Source organism: Oryctolagus cuniculus, chromosome 9 (assembly GCF_051225735.1).
Source record: "Oryctolagus cuniculus isolate XC-2025 breed Fujian yellow rabbit chromosome 9, ASM5122573v1, whole genome shotgun sequence".
Lineage (NCBI taxonomy): Eukaryota > Metazoa > Chordata > Mammalia > Lagomorpha > Leporidae > Oryctolagus > Oryctolagus cuniculus.
This window is the reverse complement of record NC_142875.1, coordinates 119,422,136-119,445,685: the sequence shown is the minus strand read 5'-3', so window position 1 is coordinate 119,445,685 and position 23,550 is coordinate 119,422,136. Positions and strand designations below refer to the sequence as shown.

General features: G+C 40.5%; 1 protein-coding gene and 1 long non-coding RNA gene across 11 annotated transcripts in view; one reads left to right on the top strand and one right to left on the bottom strand.

Moving 5' to 3' along the window:
- Nucleotides 1-23,550, top strand: part of ABCC9 (ATP binding cassette subfamily C member 9) — a 146,964-nt gene that overhangs the window by 50,076 nt on the left and 73,338 nt on the right. For all 9 annotated transcript variants that reach the window (XM_089303256.1, XM_089303255.1, XM_089303254.1 and 6 more), the window contains 4 exon segments: nt 6,802-6,910; nt 12,669-12,776; nt 18,385-18,457; nt 22,183-22,288. In XM_089303256.1, coding sequence (XP_089159382.1) covers nt 6,802-6,910; nt 12,669-12,776; nt 18,385-18,457; nt 22,183-22,288 — 396 coding nt within the window.
- Nucleotides 21,481-23,550, bottom strand: part of LOC108176990 (uncharacterized) — a 174,042-nt gene continuing 171,972 nt past the window's right edge. For both annotated transcript variants that reach the window (XR_016213537.1, XR_016213544.1), the window contains one exon: nt 21,481-21,523. This is a non-coding gene — a long non-coding RNA (uncharacterized LOC108176990). The remainder of the gene's footprint in view (nt 21,524-23,550) is intronic.

Genomic DNA, 23,550 nt, shown 5'->3' with positions numbered 1-23,550 from the left:
TTTTCTGTTTTAATTTTAACTCAGCCAAAAAATAAAAAATAATCCAGGTTCATAGTCTCTGCAAATGGAAACATTGGCAAGATGTAGTATGTTGCTCATTTCAATATATATGCCTCTGTAGTGTTTCTAACAAGTGTAGATTTTTCTTAAAATACCCCATAATGTCTAACTACTAAAAATAGGTGTTGGTAAGGTGTTTGATGTAGCAACTAAGATGCCAGTTATGAGTGCCTGAGTTTGAATCCTGTCCGGTCCTAACTCCAGCTTTCTGCTAATGCAGATCCTGGGAAGCAATGGTGATTGGATTCCTGCCACCCACACAGGAGCATAGATTGATTGCCCTGGGCCTTGGGGACTTTGGGCAGTAAAGAAGCAGATTGGGGACACTGCTCCTCTCTCTGCCTCTCAAATAAGTGAATACAAATATTAAAAAATAGATATGATATAACATCTATATATTATATAGATTATATATCCATATACTATTATATATCTATATATTAATATATTTTATTATATTATATAATAATAACCATTTCCCCATCACATTTAGTAACACCAGGACATTGAAAAATATTGTGGGGAAAAATGGAACTAAAAAATGGTTTATTTTGATGTAAAAAATAAATTTACTCGAAATATCAGATGTATTTTGAAGTCCATGCATATCTGTGTCTTTGAAACGTTCATGGAAAATGCATCTTAAGAGAAAATTACACCAATTTCAAAATGATTTTGCCTCCAAATAAATTCACCTTTTAATTCATAAACTTCATGGACTTTTTGAAGCGCTTTTCTATCATTTAAACAAGTATGTTACCAAGCTGCTTTACACTGTACTGTATATACCATATTCTTTCATGTCCTAGACTGTCTTATAAACAAGGCCATTTTGAAGTAGTATTGGCTTTTGGCTACATGGTCTGCATAAACCTTATAAAATCGCAGCATGTTTCATAGGCAGCCATTATTACCTTTATATCTAATATTTGAAAGAAACGCCAACATGTTTCAATAATGAGGGAAAATTGAGGCCAAAAATATATGAAGTAAAGTGTTGCCATTGACAGCAACATAAGGTTTTTTACAATGAGAGAATTTTCCCTGTGTCTAAGTATCACTGAGAAAACTTGTCTTCAATGTTCCGGTTGGAGGCAACAGCTCACATTGGCTTTACCAATGGCTTAATACCAAAAAAAAAAAAAAAACATTAAAAAGCATATGAATTATCTTACATAAATCCAGTTCTGATAGGATAGATAGTATCCTAATACAGTTTCTGTCTGATTCCCTAAAGCATGTCATTGTCATTACTAACCAGCTTGCAAAAGTTGAGGCCCTCCAGTCTCATCTGGCCACGTTTTCTTTTCTTATTGTCCTGCCTTTGGAAACTGCTGTTCAAATACCGAGTTTTGAAGCACTGCTTCCAAATTAGGCAGTGCCCTGGAAGGGAAGCTACTCTAAACAGTAAAGTTGATAAATGACTGGAGTCTGCTATTTTGGTCCTTATTTTCATGTTCTCCACTTAACGACTGTCCCTTTTGTGGTAGCACTTTCAATTGGAATTTGACTTCGCACTCTCAACGGAGACAGAATGCGGTTGATAACTTAGAACAGATAACTCCTCTGATATCAAGATGTTAGCACAGGGCAAAAGGACAGTAACAGTTGATTTGAAACAAGCAGACATCCAAGAGTGGTCCCCAATCCACAATGATTAGTTCTGTTCTGATAGATCCTAGGATGGTTGAGGGTAAATAATATCCCCTCCATGTGTCCGGTTAGCACCCTGTCTTCCATGCGTCTCAGGGAAAATGCATTTGCTACTTTGATAGTGACCTAATTGCAGGCTCTGCTCCACATTTTCCAAGCCCTAGGCTTAGCATAGCTGGTTTCTGTAAAATGAGTTTCAAAGGTAGATTTGTGGCTCCTACAGCGGTGGCTGGTCAACAGCAGCGGCCATCCCTTCTGCGTCGTGTGCCAGTTCCGGGAACCCATGGGAGTGTTTTCCCAGTGTTGATGGGGCTCTGTGTTCTCTGTGCCTGGGAACCCATGACCAGGCTGTGATGCCAGTTGGCCCACAGCGAGTTGAGCAGGCTGTTTATAATTGGAGACTTTGGTCATCTGATTTTGAAACCTCCTCTTTGGCGCTGAGAAAGTTCTAAATTTGTCCCTGCCCTCTTTTTTTCTTTTTAAAAACATCTCTTTATTTTCATTTTTTGTTTGAAAGACAGAGAGACAAATAGAGATCTTCCATCCACTGGTTCATTCCTGCAGTGTTCACAACAGCCAGGGCTGGGCCAGGCCAAGGCAAGGAGCCTGGAACTCCATTTAGGTTTACCAAGTGGGTGGCAGTGATTCCAGTACCTGAATCAGAATGCATTGCCTCCCAGGGTGCACATGAGCAGGAAACTTGATGGAGAACAGAGGAGCCAGGACTCAAACCAAGCAATCAGTATGGGATGTGGGTGTCCCATGTGGCATCTTAGCACTGCTGTGCCAAATGCCAGCTCTTCCCTATACTCCTAAATACACTCATTTTTTTTGGTGGGTTAGAAAGGACTGCCGTGTACTCCCAAATTTGTATCACACATGCGTGTGAGGGACTTGTACACTTCTCCACTGGAGGAAAATTCTATGCCATGTGAAATTCTCTGTCCAGGAAAAGGCTATGCTTCCTTTTAAAAAGACTTAGCTGGTTATCCACTGTTGCATTCACAGCATTCAGTGGGTTGGACCACTTGTAACATGGGAGAAAGAAGTACGTTGTCTCCTTCTAAGTCTAGTACTGTGTGGAGAAAGTGAAGAAAAGTCACTGTTACTGAAAACATTAAATTGAATAAGAAGGATTTTTTTCTGGCCTCATATCTCCACTTTGGATTATTCATAAAGAAATAGCTTGTGTGTCTTTTCTGTAAGATACCATGTTGAATTATTTAGAAGTAATTTGAGTTTAGGTAGCTGATATTTGAGGTATAATACAATGTGTGTCGAAAGGCATTATTTGCCAAGGAAAAAGAGTGTGTAACTAATCCCTCACTCTCTTGGGAAATTTCTTTGTGTCCTCTCCTGTGGACCTCTTGGAGGAGTGCGTGCTTGGCTATTTCCACTGCATTACCTGCAGGCAAATAAATTGTCTCTGCTATCTATCATCACACCTACTCACCCTCAGGCCTGATTTCTATATTTCAATTCACAAAATGTCTTTGTTCCTACCAAAAAACATGGCACTACCAGGAACAAAATCGGCTATTTCCAATTAATACAACACCTCTCCAAGGTACTTGGGCTGTCTAGACACCCAAAGTGAAATTTGAGAAGTGGAAAAAGAACACATAAACTTAAATCTTAACATGTTTGTGATTAATCTAAACAAATGGGAAATTCACAAGATACTGAGCAAACAGAAACTTGATCAGGATCAGAGATAGTTGCTTTTAACCCCTAGCCCTGTAATACTCATTGTTCAACCTCTAGCCTGTTACTCCATGTCACTACAGCTCAGCTTCCTCTCGTGAAAAAAGGACACAAGTAATAACATCTGCTTATGATGGCTAAGAAAATTAAATGAGATGATACATAAAACTGCATAGCCAGGCTGGTGCCGCGGCTCACTAGGCTAATCCTCCGCCTAGCGGCGCCAGCACACCAGGTTCTAGTCCCGGTCAGGGCGCCAGATTCTGTCCCGGTTGCCCCTCTTCCAGGCCAGCCCTCTGCTGTGGCCAGGGAGTGCAGTGGAGGATGGCCCAGGTGCTTGGGCCCTGCACCCGCATGGGAGACCAGGAAAAGCACCTGGCTCCTGGCTCCTGCCATCGGATCAGCTCGGTGCGCCGGCCGCAGCACACCGACCGCGGCGGCCATTGGAGAGTGAACCAACGGCAAAGGAAGACCTTTCTCTCTGTCTCTCTCTCTCACTGTACACTCTGCCTGTAAAAAACAAAAACAAAAACAAAAACAACTGCATAGCCTATTGCCTAAGTATGCCTTTTATCATTATCTATTTTAGTAATTTATCCTCACTTTATGCATCCCTGTTCCATGCCTCAGGTAATCTTCTGTAGGTCTACATTTATTTTATTTATTTATTAAACCTCAGTTACACTGCTAGACATTAGGGATTGCAAAGGTAGACGTAGGCCTGCATAGATCCACACTCTAGTTGGAGAGATCAGGAAGGGAAATGAATTACAACGTGGTGTGTGCCATGCTGGGAGGATGCTATCCACAAAATGCCACAGCCCATGGATGAGGACGCTGGAAGCTTATTGAGAGACTTGGGAGACTGCCTGGCCAGTGAAGGTTTGAGGGAGGTAGTTCTCCTTCGTATTTATTAAAGAAAAGGCAGTGCTTGGCCCATTGGAAGAAAAGGTGAATTGGAGAGAGCAGTATGTTCAAGGGAAAGGGATGAGTCCATAGGTAAAAATCTTTGTATTGTAAGGAGAATAGAATTCTATGTAGTTGGAGAAAAGACTCTGAGGTAGAAAGTATCCTGGGATGAAGCTGAGCAATATAACCCTAACTAACTGTTGTTTAAAAGAATATTTATTAATTTGAAAGGCAGAAGGCACATGGAAGGGGAGAGAGAGGTCTTTCATCTGCTGATTGACTTGCCAAATGCCTGCAACAGCAGAGGCTATGCCAGGCTGATGCCAAGAGCTACGAACTCAATCCAGGTCTCTGCTGTGGGTGACTGGGACTCCTGCCCATGAGTCATACCTGCTGCCCCTCCCCCATCCCCCGGATGTGCACTAGCAGAAAGTTGTATGGGGAATGGAGCCGGATGGATCTTGAACCCAGGCTTTCCAATCTAATAAGTAAAGATGTAGAGCGGCAAAGGGGCACCATTTTTATTTTAAGGAGAGAATTGTTGCATGAATAGATACACATTTTAAAATCATAACCGTGGCAACATAGTGGAGATTATCTCATCCTTGGTCTGAATTTGTACATTTTCCATAACCATTTTGACTGTGTGATTTCTGAAAGGACTTTGTATGAACAGGAAATGTTTGTATTCTCTATCCATTCACCAGGCATTATTTTTATATTTCTAGTGTGGTGCCTTTCAGGGTTGAATGATCAGACTTGGCTAGCAAAGGTTCAGAGAGCACAGAAACCAAAGCTCTTATTTAAACAGTCATCTCTTTAAGTTGTTAGTCCAATTTGGAAGCTAATAGACTGCCCCAGTAGATTTTATCTACCTTTATGTTTCTGTGGCATGTAAGACCAAAGGCCTTGAAGATCATGGGCAACAGACATAATTAAATTTATTTTCCTTTATTATGTTAGCATGTCACAGAAACAATCTGGCAAGACCTATCTGGGGGCACTGAACTTAACTACAGGCTCAAATAAAATGAAGGAAAAAACCCTCTACTATGAATATCTACTTTGTGGTTTCTCATCAAGAACAATACTTCCACTGTCACTCATGTTGCCAATACCCACAGTGTGTTTGCTCCCAGCATCCTACCCCGCATAAGGGAGCATTTCTTTGCATTTGCAATGTCACAGAATTTTCTTAAGGAAATTCTGCAGACTTTACCTGTAAGAAGATGTTTTCAAACCATGTTATTGTTTTGTTTTTAGTCATTTACATTTTATTCATTGATACTTTTGCTCCTGATTTGAAACAAGAATGGAAAGGGTGGATTGCTAAGAAGTCACGTGCACTGCCTACGGAGACCACAAATATAGGCAAGCCATTGTTCTGGAGCAGAGCCTTGTAAACCATCGTGTCTATATGAGCACCTCTGCATGTTGTTAAAACATATATTTTGATTGATATTTTGGAGTAGGGCCCAAGGCTCTCTGTTTCTAATAAACTCCCAGGTGACTCTTGCAGCTGAATCTCAGCCAATTCTTTGAGTAGCAAGAGTCTAGAGGGCCCTCTTACTGGTTCAGAAACTACCTAAGTGGGATGCTACAGTGGTCAGTGGCCCCAGATCTGAGTAGTGTATGCTAAATTATTTTAGGTGGGTTACTTAACTTCTCTGTACATCCTTTCCCTTCATTTGTAAAATTATAATAATAAAACTTATTTCCCTCATTGGTATTATTTTTAACCACTTTATTCCAGGTTCCTATCCAACTCTGCTATCTTTGATAAGGAGTATACTTGCAAAGGAGAAAAATTGCAAAGGGAATGCCATGTAATTTAGGATGACAGATTGTCTTGGTATTCCTGAGCTTTTACGATTTTAGCACTGAAAGGCTTATGTCCCAAGAAACCCTCAGTCCTGGGCAATTCTGGATGCTTGGTTATCCCAACTAACTTCCCAGTTGGTCTTGAAAAATGACTCTTGGGGGCTGGTATTGTGGTGTAGTGGATTAAGACACTGCTTGTGATGCTTGTATCCCATATCAGGCACCAGTTTGGGTTCCAGCTATCCCACTTTCATTTCAACTCCCTGCAAATATACCTGGGAAAGGAGTCAAGTGCTTGGTCCCTGCCATCCACTTGGAAGACTCAAAGGGGTTGGAGCCGTGCTCTCTCCCTCCCTCTCCCTCCCTCTCTCTCCCTCTCTCTCCCTCTCTCTCCCTCTCTCTCCCTCTCCCTCCCTCTCTCTCCCTCTCTCTCCCTCTCCCTTTCACTCTCCCTATCTCTGTCTCATGTGTGTGTGTGTGTGTGTGTGTGTGTGTGTAACCTTCAAATAAATTAATCTTAAAAAAAAAAAAGGCTCTGGGAGGCAAATATTCACCATAATAATGAATGAGGGAAGTGCTTATTCCTTTAGTTAATTCTTGGTTGGTTGGCGGTGGTTCTGCTGTTAAACCTTATTCTGTGTTTGCATTTTGCAGTGTTCAAAAGCTCAATGAGTTTCTCTTGAGTGATGAAATTGGTGATGACAGTTGGCGAACTGGTGAAGCTTCTCTTCCTTTTGAGTCCTGTAAGAAACACACCGGAGTTGTAAGTGCTCTTGCTCATTATGGGAGCCGTGAATAGAGGACAGTCTGAACAGAATGCATGTTTAATAGGGTTGGAATCAGAAGAAACCGTAAGCTTTATTTTTGAACCCACATGGAGAAAAGTTGCTTGCTGCATCTACAGCAAACTTCACAAGTCTAAAATCCATAAACACATGTGTAAGGCTGATTCTGATACATTATGAAAGAATTATCCCCCAAAACGGATAATGCATGTTCAGTGGAAAAAAAAATTAAGTTGTTTCTTCAGGCTTTATGTAAAAATAATACAAAGCAAGTTTACTGCTCCTTCACCATAGTTCAGTTACATTACACTTTTTGGTTTTAAAATGTACCAGCTGATGTATTATGTCTTTTTTTTAAAAAAAGATTTATTTATTGGGCCGGTGCCGTGGCTCACTTGGTTAATCCTCCGCCTGTGGCATCGGCATCCCTTATGGGCGCCGGGTTCTAGTCCCGGTTGCTCCTCTTCCAGTCCAGCTCTCTGCTGTGGCCCGGGAAGGCAGTGGAGGATGGCCCAAGTGCTTGGGTGCCTGCACCCGCATGGGAGACTGGGAGGAAGCACCTGGCTCCTGGCTTCAGATTGGCACTGTGCCGGCTGTAGCAGCTATTAGGGGAGTGAACCAACGGAAGGAAGACCTTTCCCTCTGTTTCTCTTTCACTGTCTATAACTCTACCTGTCAAATAAATTTAAAAAAAAGGATTTACTTATTTATTTGAAAGTCAAAATTACACAGAGAGAGGTCTTCCATCCGCTGGTTCACTCCCCAGTTGGCCACAACGGCTGGGGCTGCACTGATTCTAAGTTACGAGCCAGGAGCTTCTTCCAGGTCTGCCACGTGGGTGCAAGGATCCAAGGACTTGGCCACTTTCTACTGCTTTCCCAGGCCATAGCAGAGAGCTGGATCAGCAGTGGAGCAGCCGAGACTCGAACTGGAGCCCAAATGGGATGCTGGCACTGCAGGCGGCGGCTTTACCTGCTACGCCACACCACCGGCTCTGTATTATGTTTTTGATCCACCTGTCCTTATTATTATCCGTCCTTATTTTGTTGTGATTGCACATATTTAGTTTGCCACCTCTGTGGCTTGAATAAAGCCGTGAGATTAGAAATGAGCAGAGCTAGAATTAACACCTGAATCTGAAAGTTGTAGACCATTCCATTCATCCATGACACAAACATTTACTCCTTATCTGCATGAAGTCTGGAAACATGGTCAGTATTATTTTATCATGTGTTATGTGGTATATGATAGACCATTCATTTTGTATTTCCTGGTGTTTCCTGACATATTGGCTACTCTATACTTTGTACCAAATCCCTGGGATGTGGCTATGAACAAGGCACATGAGATCCTTCCTCTCATGGAGTTTGTTTTCTTAAGATAGGAGTCAGGTGCAAAAAAAGTTAAAAAAAAATGTATTACAGTACATTTTAGGTACTCTGTTAGTTACTCCAGATCAGGGAAGACAAGTGATATTTGTCCTTTTGAGACTGGTTTATTTCACTAAGTATAATGGTTTCCAGTTGCATCCAATTTGTTGCAAATAGACATTTTAAGATTTGATGATTGTTTACAGACCTTGTCTCTTCTTTTGAGGAACAGTTACATTTTTTTCTTCCTGCTGCGTTGTGAACTTTTTACTTAGTATAGGGTTAAACTTATGAGTATTAAACTGAAAATATATTTTGGGAATAGGAGAGGGAGGAGGAAGAAGGGTTGGAGAGTGGGCGGCAGGGAAGGTGGAGCAGGAAATTTCACTGTGTTCCTGAATTTATGTGAAATACCTGAAACTTGTATAACAAATAAACTTTTAAAAAATAAAGATAATTTCACCGCATGAAGAAGACACAAGAGGGTATTGGAGAATGCATGCGAAGCTTAAAGCAGGGCGGCCATTGCCCAGAGGTTCCCTCTGAAGAGCGGCCTTTGAGCTGAGCCACGAATGAAGAGATGGTGTACATTGTGCAAAGACCTGAGAGAAGCACACTTGAGGCAGGGGAACTAGAGCTGTGACGACCCCGAGGTGGGAAGTCCTTTGATGTATTTGAGGGACAGAGGGGCATCATGACTGGAACCTGGCAAGGAAGGGGACTATGAGGTGGGGTACTAACAGTGACGAGGGTCTTGTAGGACACATGGGAAAAGTTTGGATTTTCTTGACCTGCAGCAGCAAACCATTGGAAGACTTTAAAGTATGAATTAATGTAATTTTGTTTATTTTTTTCAAATTGTTTTGGCTACTGTGGAGAGAAAAGTTAATGGGGACAAAGAGTGTACCAGGTCAATCAGTAAAGAGGTCATTATGATCATGTAGATGGGAAATCATGATGGTTAGAATTAGTGTTTGTTATGGGTGCAATAGACTTTGTGAACACCTGATCAGATTCAGTGTACATTTTGAAGTTACGCTAATAAAAACTTGGAATAGTTTGTATGAAGGAGATGAGGGAAAAAGAATTCAAGGAAGAGTTGTGGGTTGGTTGTTGGCGTAACTCTTGGGTGGATGGGTTAGCTGTGAACTGAAATAGGGAGGCTGAGAAGTGAGTAGATTGGTAGTTAGGGTAAATCGAGGTATATTTAGCACATGATAAATTTGAGATACTTAGTGACATCAAAGAAGAGACAATGGCAATGGAAATGTAAATTTAAGAGTCATTGGCCATTAGATTATTATTTACATCAGTGGAACTGTGACTGTCCTGGAATCCATATCTGAAAAAGTCCAAGGAAATTCTTTAAAATTAGCGTGCATCTTTCTAGCAGTAATGTAGAAAGATGCACATTCCAAAATGAGTCATGTAATAAGTTAATATTAGTTGTTCATGTTACTATTAGAGAATGATATGTGATCCAACAAAAATGCACATACAATCTTCTAACTGAAATTGATTGGAACTTGGAAAGCCTTACCAGGAAGTCAGTCTATATCAAATTTTTCATCACATCATGTTTTAAACTACTAAAAATAGTTAAACCAAACACTTGGCTATATTTAAACTACTGTTTTCTTTTGATTTTCTGGAGTTATGTTTTTTTACTCTCAGTTAAGTTGTTTTATTAAGCAGGTGTGGTTGTGTCTGAGAAAGAAATACCACCCAAACTTCTACACACTGGAGTAACAGTGTCTTACCATGCTGGCTTGCTATTGTGTGGGTAGGGACCTAAAGGCAAGAATATATTAAAGACTGTCTATATTTTTAGACAGCCAGAAAATCAAATATTTTATTAGAACCAGCCTTGTCACACGTTAGCAGATTCTGGACTACCAAAGAACACATGAGATCATCTTTCAGAGATGTGTGGATGACCAGAGTGACCTCAAGAAAGGAGATGCAGGAGGTCAAGTTCATGGAGTTAGAGAAATCTGAAAAATATTTCATACGAAATAAGGGATAGCAGAAAAATTGAACTGAGAAAAGGTTTTTGGAAGGAAAAATGGATCCCCTTCAAATGCATCCAATATATTCAGGGTTATTGAAACCAGACTGGACTTGTGATGTCTTTTAGGGTCATTCATCACTGCTGATGGGCCAAACCACAAACGACAAACTTTTTTAGATGGAGTGAAAAATGCTGTGTGTTTGAAAATAACACTCATGGAAACTGCTTCTTGAGATGCTATGTATTTTGTAAAAGCTTAGAGTTAAGTGGTTTGGCTGTAGCATCTCCATGGAGAATTAGTGACATTCTAGAGCCAACATCTCTTCAAATTACATCTGTGGAGCTCTAGCTCAAACCTCTGTCAACACATCTCTTCTTCCCACCCTCTCCTCTATTCAGTGAAGAGCATGAGGTCATTCCTTTTGGACCTCTGGGTAAAACTGCTATAGAATTAGACTCTAGAATATAGTGAATTTTTTATGTGTAGGTGTAGACCTGTTCTGTGGAAGATATACCTATCCCCAAGAACCGAAGCTTTCCACAGCATCTCATGTAGGGTACTTCTAAGGATGTCTGAGTGCTGTGAGAAGTACAAAGAACACATACTGTCTGTTTTTTAAGGTAGAATGTGTTTTGCATTTTCTATGTGATAGAACCACTGCTAATACTTTTTTTCCTGTTTTCTGATTGACTTTTAAAAATCTGTGCATTTAGGTGTGTGGAGCTTAGGAATGTACTATTCAATAGTTTTTATTTCCTTTTGATATCCCAATTGTTAGAAATTAGAAAAGCAATTTCCTATTTGGATTAAATTATTAATGATTCAAGGACATTCCTAATTTCCATAGTAGATCTCTTGTGAATTTTTAAAAAAGCTAAACCTTCAATTCCAGACCCCCTCCCAAAAGTTTTATAATTCTAGAATCCCTTTTGCTTTTCTAGGGTGTTTAGCAGTTTTAAAATGCATCAGTATTTAGCCTTCAAAATTTCTCTAATGTATTTAGGACAGACAGATAATTATGTTGAAATAGTTATTCACTAGGTTCCTAAACAAATTCTGATTATATTTTTTACAAATTAGAGGTGTAGAGAGCTAAATTTTCTTTTCTTTTTAAAAATTTATTTGAAAGGCAGAGCGACCGAGGCAGAGAGGGTAAGGAGGGAGAGAGAGAGAGAGACAGAGACACCAAGAGATATCTTCCATTTTCTGGTTTACTCCCTTGATGGCCACAATGGCCAGGACCATGCCAGGCTGAAGCTAGGAGCCAGCAGCTTCATCCTGTTCTCCCAAATGAGTGGCAGAGGCCCAAGCACTTGGGCCACGCTTTGCTGCCTCCTAGGAGCATTCTCAGGAAACGGAGTAGTAGCTGGGATTCAAACTCGTGCTTCAATGTGAGATGCTTATGTCGCAAGCAGCATCTTAACGCACTGCACCACAACGCCAGCCTGCAGAGCTAAAGTTTCTGTATTCACCTTCAAAATGTATCCCTCCATTCTATGTGGAATTAGACTCAAAGTTAGAGAATGACAAATTTCTAGTTATAGTCTAACTTCACTTCAAATATGTGAACAGTTGGCATCCTGTTTATGATGGATGAGTTAGTCTGTTGACAAAGAATAGAATTAGGACACAAGATAGAATCAATCATTCTGTAATACTTAATGATGTACATCATTGGGGAGAAAATCATAGATGTTGATGTGCTTGTTAACCTACAGTAGATTCTTGAGTGATGTGTAGCTTAATATGATTTCGATGAATGTATCATGTTCAAAAATGCTCATAACTCAGAAGATGATCAATAATGACTGCTGGAATGTTTATATATCCTCTCACTTAACAAGTGAGTTAACCTGGTCATCTTTTGACAGGACATAGATTTTTTAAAAATAGTTCATGATTTTCAAAAGTGGAGGAGCCCAGAATCAAACCAGGCACTTCATATATGATGTGAGCATACTCAGTGGCATCTTAACCGTTGCACCAGATGCCCACGGTTGTTTTTTTTTTTTTCTTTTACTACTTGGATATATTCCCTTATATCACTGGAAAAAGCATATACAAAGTCTAGTTTTGGAATTAGTACTTTAATTTCCATCATTTGGAAGTGGCATGTCTTCCTATTTTCATTTTTCTTAAGAGATGTGTGAATTAGCTTTAAAACTGTAACAATATTTGTTTCATTGTGTACCTTTTCTTTGGAGAAACCATTGAGACGATTCAAATACTACATCTACTTTAACTTTACAGTTTGTTCTTGGAATTCAAGCGGAGAATTAACAATGTGTGTTGATGTTCTCTAAAATCAATTTGTCTCATAAAGCTTCAACTTGCTTTCTTTTCTTGGAATGCAGCAACCGAAAACTATAAACAGGAAGCAGCCTGGAAGATATCACCTGGACAGCTACGAGCAGTCCACACGACGTCTGCGTCCCATGGAGACAGAAGATATTGCGATAAAGGTTACTTTCTTCTGGATTCTTAGATGGGTCGAAATAGGGATGGCATTAGTTTATCCTGAAGTTCTGCCGAAGAAGCCTAAATTGTGTCTTCAATGTCACTTTACAGTGGTGCTTAATTCTTACAACATTTAAAAAACATTCTGATGGGTTTATCATTCTCGGTTCTTCCTCATCTCCCCACCACAGTTTTTGCTCCAGCACTATGAATTTTTCCTCTGATTCTTTGTTAGAAGCTGAGATCCAACTAAGGATTTCCCCAAGTCCACTTAGGTTGATCTATTAGGTAAATGGATTTATAGAGAACACCAATGCTATAAATCCAATTTTTAAGGAAATAGATATTAGTTATTTTGAACCTAGAAAAGCTTAGACCAATGCATTCACTGAGCTTCCAAATAACTGCCTTTGATCTCATTTCAAACTTGATGTACATGGTCTTGATACTTGCAGAAGCCAAGGCCTCTGGACATGAATGCCACCATTAAGAAACTAGCCATTGTAGAAAAATGAGCTACAGTGTCTACTCCAGGCTCCTTAACTCCCCTGCATGCCATGGCCCAATCAGAGGGAAAAGAAGACTTGGTGGTATATGTATAGTAGAGCCAAGAGCTACTTTTAATTCTCTCCTTGGTACCTGACACAATGCCTGTCCCACACTAGCCATGTCACAATTGAGCAGACTTTTTATTGGATGGAATAAGTTAGTGCTAACCCTACCACTGCTGGTAACTGGATATATGAACTTTGGACAAATTGATTTCCCGTCCTGCATCATGGTTGGTAGATGTGTCATTTTAGTATGACCGTTTGGAGGATAAAATGATATAGCATATGTGAATTAAATGGGCTCTTGTGATCCTTAACTTTGGCTGTACATTAGCTTTTCAAATATGAAACCTAGGAACCATTTTTGAATAGGTCTAGGAGAGGGCATTTAGCTTAGTAACGAAGATATCCATGTCACACACTAGAGTGCCTAGGTTCAATTCCCTGCCTGTTTCTGGGTCCAGTTTGCTGCCATGCAGAGCCTGGGAGACAGAGATGATGGCTGAAGTGATTGGATTCCTGCCACTCATCTGGGAAACTTGCACTGAATTTCTGGCTCCTGGCTTTGGCCCCAGGTCCATCCATCTGCCATGGCAGGCATTTGGGGAGTGAACACCTCTCTGTACACGTGTGTGTGTGTGTGTGTGTGTGTGTGTACGCACACATGCGTGGCTCTTAAATATTCTAATAGTTCCCTAGGCAATTATAATGTGTGAACTGGTGTGAACTACCAGGCTGTGACAGTTTAAACAAGAGGCCAGAAAGCATCCTCTATGATGTTACTTCCTAAATAAGCCCAGGTTATATAGTAGTAACTATAAAAAAAGCGTAGTTCCTTAACATTCATACTTTATGATATAGTAGGAATCTAAAAATGTTTTCTGTATGTGCCTTTTTAAATTTATGTTTACTTGAAAGTTAAAAAAGACTATCATTTTTTCTCTAGCATTGACCCTTAAACACAAAACAAAATCAACACCTGCTTCTAAGTGGCCTCTAGCTTGCTGTGCCTTGGAATGGCCTCCACATTTCCAGGGTGACCTTCAATTCCAACTAATGCTTTATTTGTGGCGATAATTCCAAAGCTGTTAATGACATAGTTATCTTTTTAAAACATATATTTTACTGTGAAATAATCATGGTACATAAAACACATAATTATATTGCTGGCTCCTTTAGAAAACGTCTGCAACAACCACATTCTCTGCTCTCTTCTACCTTTCTCCTGGGATATAATTGCCACCCGATTTTAAGATTTTTATTTTTTAAAAAAAGAATATCCATTGGTTCACTCCCTAAAGGCCTTCAATGCCTGAGGCTGGGCTGGGCTGGGGCTCAATGCAGGCCTCCCAACTGGGTGGCAGGAGCCCAATTACTTGAGTTCTACTTGTGCACCTCCTGTTTAGTATCTGAGCTGGAAATCCACTAATGCACCATTGCTCCATTTGCACAGCTGCCCCCGCTTCACACTTGGTCACTACTGGAAATTGCTCCTCCCCCGAGATCTTATTCCATTATGAGAGTGGGTCACTGATGACACAACCCTGATCGCCTGGCTTTCTCAGGCATCTGCCTTCATGGTCACTGTTGGTTTTAACCTTCTTGAAAACTCCAGTATCTTGAGTCCCTTCTTTTTCTCCCTATCCTCCAGCCTTCAGCAGATCAGCCTTGTGTGTTCTATGACTGGGCTGCTGAGTGGTGTGGAGAAAATGACCCAATGGTGAGGGTTGGCATACCCACAGATGTATCATCTCCGACCTCAGCTGACCTTTACCAGTTCTTGGCAACACCTCTGCTTGCCTCTCATTGTCATTATTTTCCATCACCCGTAGTAGCTGTCCCACCACCAGCAGTCTCTTCCTGCCTTCAGTGTCCCCTTTAACCTCCTCTTTCTGTGGATAACCATGGTTCCTATTCGCTGAAGACTTTGAAGCCCTTTCTCAATGCCATGCTGACCCTCTTCCAAACTCAACTATTCTTTGACTCCTTCATCCTCTCTGGGATCCTTAGCCTCTCAGGCTGAAAATTTCTGCCAGTGTCATTTGCCTTTTAGCCACAGTATCTTAAGCCTCTGCCCTGGCCAGCTGTGTTCATGACTTCCAACAATATATTTTATGGTTTCCTGATCTTGGGCCTGTTCTCACTGTAGCTCTTTATGCAGCAATGGCTTTACTGATATTCAAAATCTAGCAAAAAAGGCATTTGCTTCCAGAAAGTTTTTAACTTAGCCTAAAAAAACTGATCTCCCTTCCGAGCTGCTGTAGTATGTATTGTCTGTTTTCTCCATCTATTTTGGTACTTTGCCAACACTGTCTGTTCTTGTACTTACCTTTAACAGTGGGATGCAGTCCAGAAAATGTGTCATGCCATGAGTCACTTTTGTCTGATTGTAGTAAGATCATAGAGCGGCCGGCGCCGTGGCTCAACAGGCTAATCCTCCGCCTTGCGGCACCGGCACACCGGGTTCTAGTCCCAGTCGGGGTGCCGGATTCTGTCCTGGTTGCCCCTCTTCCAGGCCAACTCTCTGCTGTGGCCCGGGAGTGCAGTGGAGGATGGCCCAGGTGCTTGGGCCCTGCACCCCATGGGAGACCAGGAGAAGCACTTGGCTCCTGCCTTCGGATCAGTGTGATGCGCCAGCCGTGGCGGCCATTGGAGGGTGAACCAACGGCAAAGGAAGACCTTTCTCTCTGTCTCTCTCTCACTGTCCACTCTGCATGTCAAAAAAAAAAAAATCATAGAGCTTACACAAACAGAGAGGCTGGATGCCATGAGGCTATATAATCCTGAGAGGCCGCTGTTGGGTGTGTGATCTGTCATTGACCAAAGCATTGGTATGTGGCACATGACTGTCCTTCTTTGTGTGGTTTACTGACTCAAGTGATTGCCAACTCCAGGGAAATGGGGGATGATGGATCATCCTTTCTTTGTAGTCTACACAAATCCCAGCACAATGCCTCACAGGGAGTAGGCAGACATTTGTAAAGCAATTGCTAATTCTGCCCTTTCATGCCACTCTCTTCCCATGCCTAACTATGAGATGGAAATTGCTAAATACTAGGCCATACCTTTTACAAGCTAGAGAAAGCCTACATACATGTAAGAACACAGTCTCACTTTTTCAAGCAGAGTGTTTTACTCTTTAAGTTGTTCATTCAATGGACGGCTTTCTAAGGGGTGTATTTAGTTACAATATAGATGTCATCAATCCATCCTACAAAATTCCTAAATAATAATGAGCTTAGTTCATCATTTGTGGTTTTGAAATGAAATGTTAACTTTTGAGGAAAATATATCTTTATATACTTCTGGTTTTTCAAGCCCCTTCCCTCCCTGTATCAGTGTCTATTCCATCCTCCTAGTTGTTGGGTTCTGCTTTCCCTCTTTTCATTTATCATTTTTGTAAGTCTTTTTTTTTTTTTGACAGGCAGAGTTAGAGACAGAGACAGAGAGAAAGGTCTTCCTTCCGTTGATTCACCCTACAAATGGCTGCTATGGCCAGTGCGCTGCACTGACCCGAAGCCAGGAGCCAGGTGCTTCCTCTTGGTCTCCCATGCAGGTGCAGGGCCCAAGCACTTGGGCCATCCTCCACTACCTGCCCAGACCACAGCAGAAAAATGGACTGGAAGAGGAGCAACTGGGACAGAGCTGGCACCCCAATCAGGACTAGAACCTGGAGTACCACGCCATAGGCGGAGGATTAGCCTAGTGAGCCATGGCGCTGGCCGGTTTTTGTAAGTCTTAAGACTGTCAAGGGCTGGATGGTTGGTGCAGTGGTGAAGACACTGCTTGGGACATCCAGACCCCATATCAGAGTGCCGGAGTCTCAGTCTTGCCTCCACTTCCTATCCAGCTTCCTGCTAAAATACTGAGAGGTAGCAAGTGATAGTCCTGCCCCCAAGTGGGAGACGTGGATGGGATTCCAGGCTCCTGACTGCGGTCTGGCCCACTGATGGCTGTTGTGGGCATTTGGGAAGTGCACCAGTGGATGGAAGTTTCTGTCTCTCTTTTTCTCTCTTTCTCTCTCTGTGTGTGTCTATTTCTTTGCCTTTCAAATAGTGAAAATCCATGTTTAAAAAGCTGTCAAGTCCACTTGAAGCCCATTAAAAGAATACATTGCTTGGGAGGTAGCGTCTATGACCTTGACTGAAGGCTGACATTCATGCCAGCACAAGTGTTGCTGTGCCTCTGTTTTATTTTTCTCTCCCCTTCATTCTTTCTTTTACCTTCAATGAACAGTGATAAATCTACACATTTAGGAAACTCATTCATTACAGAACCAACCTTCTTGCTTAACAAAGTTATTTTATTGGATTAAGTTAATAGTTATTTCAGTTTTTTACTCGTACCACCAGGATTCTGGAAGTTGTGAAATGCTAATCAATGAAGCAGTAAACAGCTATCAGTGTTGGGATATCAGTGGGAAAGATTTGAGATGACTACTTTTGAAGTGGGCCCATAGATAACTGATACAGACTGGGAAGGATTGCTATGATTTTTGCATTGCTCATAATAGCACTAATGAAAGACAGTCCTTTCACTTCCATTCTTTTTCAGTTTTCATGTATAACACTAAATAGTTATAATTCTAAAGGAGAAGTTCACTGCTGTGTGTTATACCTTGCACTGAAAAGCTTGCCGTACTTTATTTATTAATTTATTTATTTGACAGGAAGAGTTAGACAGAGAGAGACAGCAGAGACAAAGGTCTTCCTTCCATTGGTTCACCCCCCCAAATGGCCACTACGTCCAGCGCACCAGGCTGATCCAAAGCCAGGAGCCAGGTGTTTCCTCCTGGTCTCCCATGGAGTGCAGGGCCCAAGCACTTGGGCCATCCTCCACTGCACTCCCTGGCCACAGCAGAGAGCTGGCCTGGAAGAGGAGCAACCAGGACAGAACCGGCGCCCCAACTGGGACTAGAACCCAGGGTGCTGGTGCTGCATGTGGAGGATTAGCCTAGTGAGCCGTCGCCCCAGTCTGCCGTACTTTAAAAAGAAAATTTATTTGAATCAGAATTATTCTCTAATACCACATGCATGATTTAGTTTCTGTAATTTTCTTCTAGGTTACAAATGGCTGCTTTTCGTGGGGCAGTGGTGCAGCTACTTTATCCAACATAGACATCCGGATCCCAACAGGTCAGAATCATTTCTATTGCAATCTTTTAATTGTTAATTGTCATAACCATAGTTTTCCAAGATAATAGAACCTAACAAAAGGAAAAAATAGCTTTGTAAAGACATAAACTTTAGTTATCGTTATTGATTTGCCACATATTGTTCATGAGCCACTGTGTCACTGTCGGGATTGCTGGAAGTGTTCAGGTTGGCCTTTCTGTGCCTTGGCACAAGTTATTTGCCATCCACTTGGTGATCTGTGCCATTTAAATAATCGGGTAGTTGATTTCTCATTTTGTTTGAGAAAGGTTTTGCAAAAAGAGTATATGATGAAATGATTTTCTCTTCCTGAATACTGATGAAGCTTTTAAGATACATAAAGCTGAAATACAAGGTAACTTTATGTATTTATTGATTTTCCTGGTTATTTTAAAGTTTTACTGAGATATAGATTGATGTACCACAAATTGTATCTATTGAATGTTTATATTTTGATGAGTTTGAGCATATGCGTGCCTTCCAAATAACACTACAACAATCAAGGTAATAAATGTACAACCATTTCTAAAGATTTCTTTGAATTCCTCTTATGTGAGAAAAACGTTTAACATGAGATACATCCTGAACATATTTTAAAGTACATAATTGTTTATACTGTAGGTATAATGCCAAATGACAGGTCCTTAGAACTTGCTCATCTTAAGTGGGATTTTTTTTACCCATTAATTCAACTCCTCAATTCTCCTTCCTTCATTCGCTGAAACCACCTTTCTATTTTCTGTGTCTATGAGTTTATTTTAGGTTCTTCATATAAGTGGAATCATACAGTATTTTTCCCTCCGTGACTGGTTTATATCACATAGCATGATATCCTTTGGGTTTATGCATATCGTTGTCCATGGAGGGCTGTCCTTTTTAAAGGCAGGGTGGGGTGTTCCATTATAGGGATATACCACTTTATTTTTATCCATTCATCTGTCAATAGATATTGGATTGTTTCTTTATCTCTGCTATTGTGAATAATGCTACATTGGAAAAGAGAGTATAGATATCTATTAGAGAGCCTGGATATAAAATTCTTTTGTATGGATACCCAAAAGTGGGATTTCTGGCTCATTTGGTAGTTGCGGCTTCAATTTTTTGAGGAAATTCCATAAGGTTTTCTATAATGGCTGCATCATTCTCCATTCTTAGCAACACTGTTGAAGGGTTTCAATTTTGCCACATTCTCACCAATTATCTATTTTTTTTATCATGACTGTATTAACAGGCATAAAGTGGTATTTCACTGTGTTTTTAACTACATTGCCATTATGATTAGTGCACTTTTTAATGTATCTGATAGCAATTTGTACATCTTCTTCAGAGAATTAGCTATTCAAGTCCTTTGCCATTTTTGAGTTGTTTGTTGTTGCTGTTTTTGCTATCAAAATTATTACATATTTTGAACATTAACCGTATATGAGATAAGTGGTTTGCAAATAGTTTTACAAAGAGAGAAAGCTTCCATCTGGTGTTTCACTCTCCAAACGGTTGCAATGGCTGGGGCTGAGCCAGACCAGAGCCAGGAGCCAGGAACTCTAACTAGAGTCTCCCATGTGGGTGGCAGGGGCCAAAGTACTTGGACCATTTCCTGCTACTTTCTTAGGCCTATTTAGCAGGGAGCAGGATTGGAAACAGAGAAGCCAGGATGAAGTGGTGCTCCAATCTATTGTATAGTATGGAGTAAAATTTAATCTTTTTCATATAAATATCCAATTTTCCTAATACTCTTTCTTGAAGAGACTATGCTTTTCCCATGTGTGATCATGATACCCTTATCAAAGATGAGTTGACTATAAATGAACCATTTTATTTCTTATCTCTCTGTAATGTTCTATTGGTTCATGAGTACCTTACCTAGTAAGGTACTATACTGTACTCTCAGTGTAGCTTTGTAATAAATTTTAAAATCACGTGTGTGATAACTCTGTGTTTATTCTTGCTCAAGATCGCTTTGGTTATTTTGGTTCACTTGGGTTTCCATATGGATTTTAGTAATTTTTCTATTTCTGTAATATTTTTTTTTTTTTGACAGGCAGAGTGGACAGTGAGATAGAGAGAGACAGAGAGAAAGGTCTTCCTTTGCCTTTGGTTCACCCTCCAATGGCACCGCGCTGATCCGAAGCCAGGAGCCAGGTGCTTCTCCTGGTCTCCCATGGGGTGCAGGGCCCAAGCACTTGGGACATCCTCCACTGCACTCCCTGGCCACAGCAGAGAGCTGGCCTGGAAGAGGGGCAACCGGGACAGAATCCGGCGCCCCAACCGGGACTAGAACCCGGTGTGCCGGTGCCGCAAGGCGGAGGATTAGCCTAGTGAGCCACGGCGCCGGCCTCTATTTCTATAATATTAAACATTGGGGTTTTAATAGGTATTATCTTAAATCTGCAGATCACACTGGGTAGTATGGGAATTTTTAACAATATTAGTTCTTCCAGTCCATGAGCACAAGGTTCCTTTCCATTTATTTGTGTCTGCTTTAATTTCTTTCATCAATGTCTTATAGTTTTCAGCATTCAAATCTTTCATCTCTTTGTTAAGTTTATTCATAAATATTTGTATATTAAAAATTCAAAATTGAAATTAAGGAACCAATGCAATCTAGAATAGCATGAAAAAAGAACAAAATATTTGAAATAAATTTTATTTAAAAATCTGAGTAATTGGATAGAAATGTTATTTTGAACTACCCTGTTGGTCAGTAGGTTGGAATTTTATATTATACATGCAAGTTGAAGTGAGAAATTTTTTTCTTAAATATTTATTTATTTATGTGAAATACAGAATTAGAGAGTGAGAGTGAGTTCTTCCATCTGCTGGTTCACTTTCCAAATGAGTGCAATAGCTGGAGTTGGGTCAGTCCTAAGCCAGGACCCTGGAGCTTCTTCAGCATCTCCCATATGGGCACAGGGGTCCAAAGACTTGGGCCATTTTCTGCTGCTTCTCTGGGCTCATTAGCAGAGAGCTGGATCTGAAATGGAGCGGCTGGGATTCAAACCAGCTGGTGCTGCAGGTGGTGGCTTTACTTGCTATGCCACAGCGCTGGCCCTGAAGAAATTGAAAAATTGAAAAGAATGTCTTATGGAAAGAGAGGAGGAAGGAAAGAAGAGTAGAAAAAAAGGACTATCATTATGTTCTTAGGCTATATCTACAAATCTTACTGAATCTGTTAAAAATCAATTAAAATAAAATTTAAAAACAGAGAGGAATCTTTTTTTCCCAAAGAAACTTTTTATTTGATGAGTACAAATTTAATAAGTACAACTTTAGGATTATAGTGATTCTTCCCACCATACCTGCCTCAGGAATATCTTAATGCCTTATCCCAAATAACTTTCATGTTAATATTCTATTTTAGTCAAAATTGTCTTTTTCTCCTGGGTGAGTTGAATAATAAAAAATTGAACAATAAAAAAGTTAAAACTATGTTCTAGACAAGATTTACATTGTTCTAATGTTGACTATTCTCAGTTTTAAAAATAATAAAAATAATAAATGATTTCCTAAGTTTTGTCATTTTTTCTCTCTGTGTTCAAAAAGACCTATGTATCAAGAAAAGGAGCTGTCTAGAGTACCTTATTGCTGCAGACCCCAAACTGGGCAACTGACATCAAATATTAGGCCTTTCTAAGTTGGTTTTGCGTTGTTTTATTTCAGTGAGAGAATCCCATCTCCTCCTGTTAATATCTCTTGTTTCATCTGTCTAGGTCAGTTAACCATGATCGTGGGTCAAGTGGGATGTGGGAAGTCCTCGCTTCTCCTTGCCATCCTTGGTGAGATGCAGACCCTGGATGGGAAAGTTCACTGGAGCAAGTAGGTAGAGTTTTAATTAACTTCTGATGCTAATTATCTGGTCATTTTCCAAGGAAACACTTAGAGCAATAGATTCCCATGTGATGAGTCTGAGTACCTCTTAGATATGAGGGCAGCTTTTTTTTTCTCTTTAAATTAGTGTAAGTCTTACATGTCATAAATTTTAAGAACTATGAAACAGTTTATTTGAGTGGTTTATGATAGTGTTAACCAGCATGTTGCTGAGATAAAAGTACAGTTGTACTATAGAGTTAGATTTTTCAAACTTAAATGGGTAACACAAATAAATAACTTAAAAATTCACTGCATAATTAGTTTATTTTAAAAAATCAATTAGTTAACTTTTACAAGACAAAGAGACAGGCAGAGATCTCCCATCTACTGGTAAATTCTCTAACTGCCCAAACAGCCAGTACTTAGTCAGGAGCTGGGAACTCAATCTAGGTGTCTCATGTCAGTGCCAGGGACCCAAGTACTTGGGCCATGACCTATGACCGCCAGAAGAGTGCATCAGCAGGAAGCTGGAATCGGGAGAGGAGCTGAACTGTAACTCCAGCACTCCAGTATGGCACGCAGACATCCCGAGAGGCATCGTAAGCACTATGCCAAATGCCTGCCCCCTAAAAAAGTTATGGAGAACTTGCATTATGTAATGCTTGAATGCAAAAAGATCCTAATGGTTCAAGATTCAGGAGAAGAAATATCAAATGACATTTTCCAAGCTCTTCCTAAGATTCTGAAAAAATCGCCTATTTCTCTTTGTGTCTATTGTAAGCTATGCACTAGAAGTCAATAATTAGAGATGGTCAGGTCAGCCTCGTGTGTTGTGCAATTCTGCATACATGGCAAAGGGAGTATCTAGTATGCTGCTTTTTCTAGCTATGGGAATGGCTGCTTTGTGTTCTTTAGAGCATATTGCCACAATAAAGTGATTCTGAGCCATAATAGTATACAATTGAGTAATAAGGAATAAATTGCATTTTTTTAGTTATGCCAACCTACTAGCCCCATGAACAATTTAATGAGTCAAGTGGTTATAGCTTATCTTAGAAATTGAACTGCAGACTTGTGATCCTCAAGTAGATGTGACTTTACCTGTGGAGAACATTTGGCAATGTCTGGAGACATTTTTGGTTGCTGTGTAGGGAAACTGGGTTGTTACTGACCTAGTTGATATATGCCACAGATGCTTCCTCCAATGCACAGGACAGCTCCCCACAAAAAGAAATTATTTTTCCTGAAGTGTCAGATGTGCTAAGGTT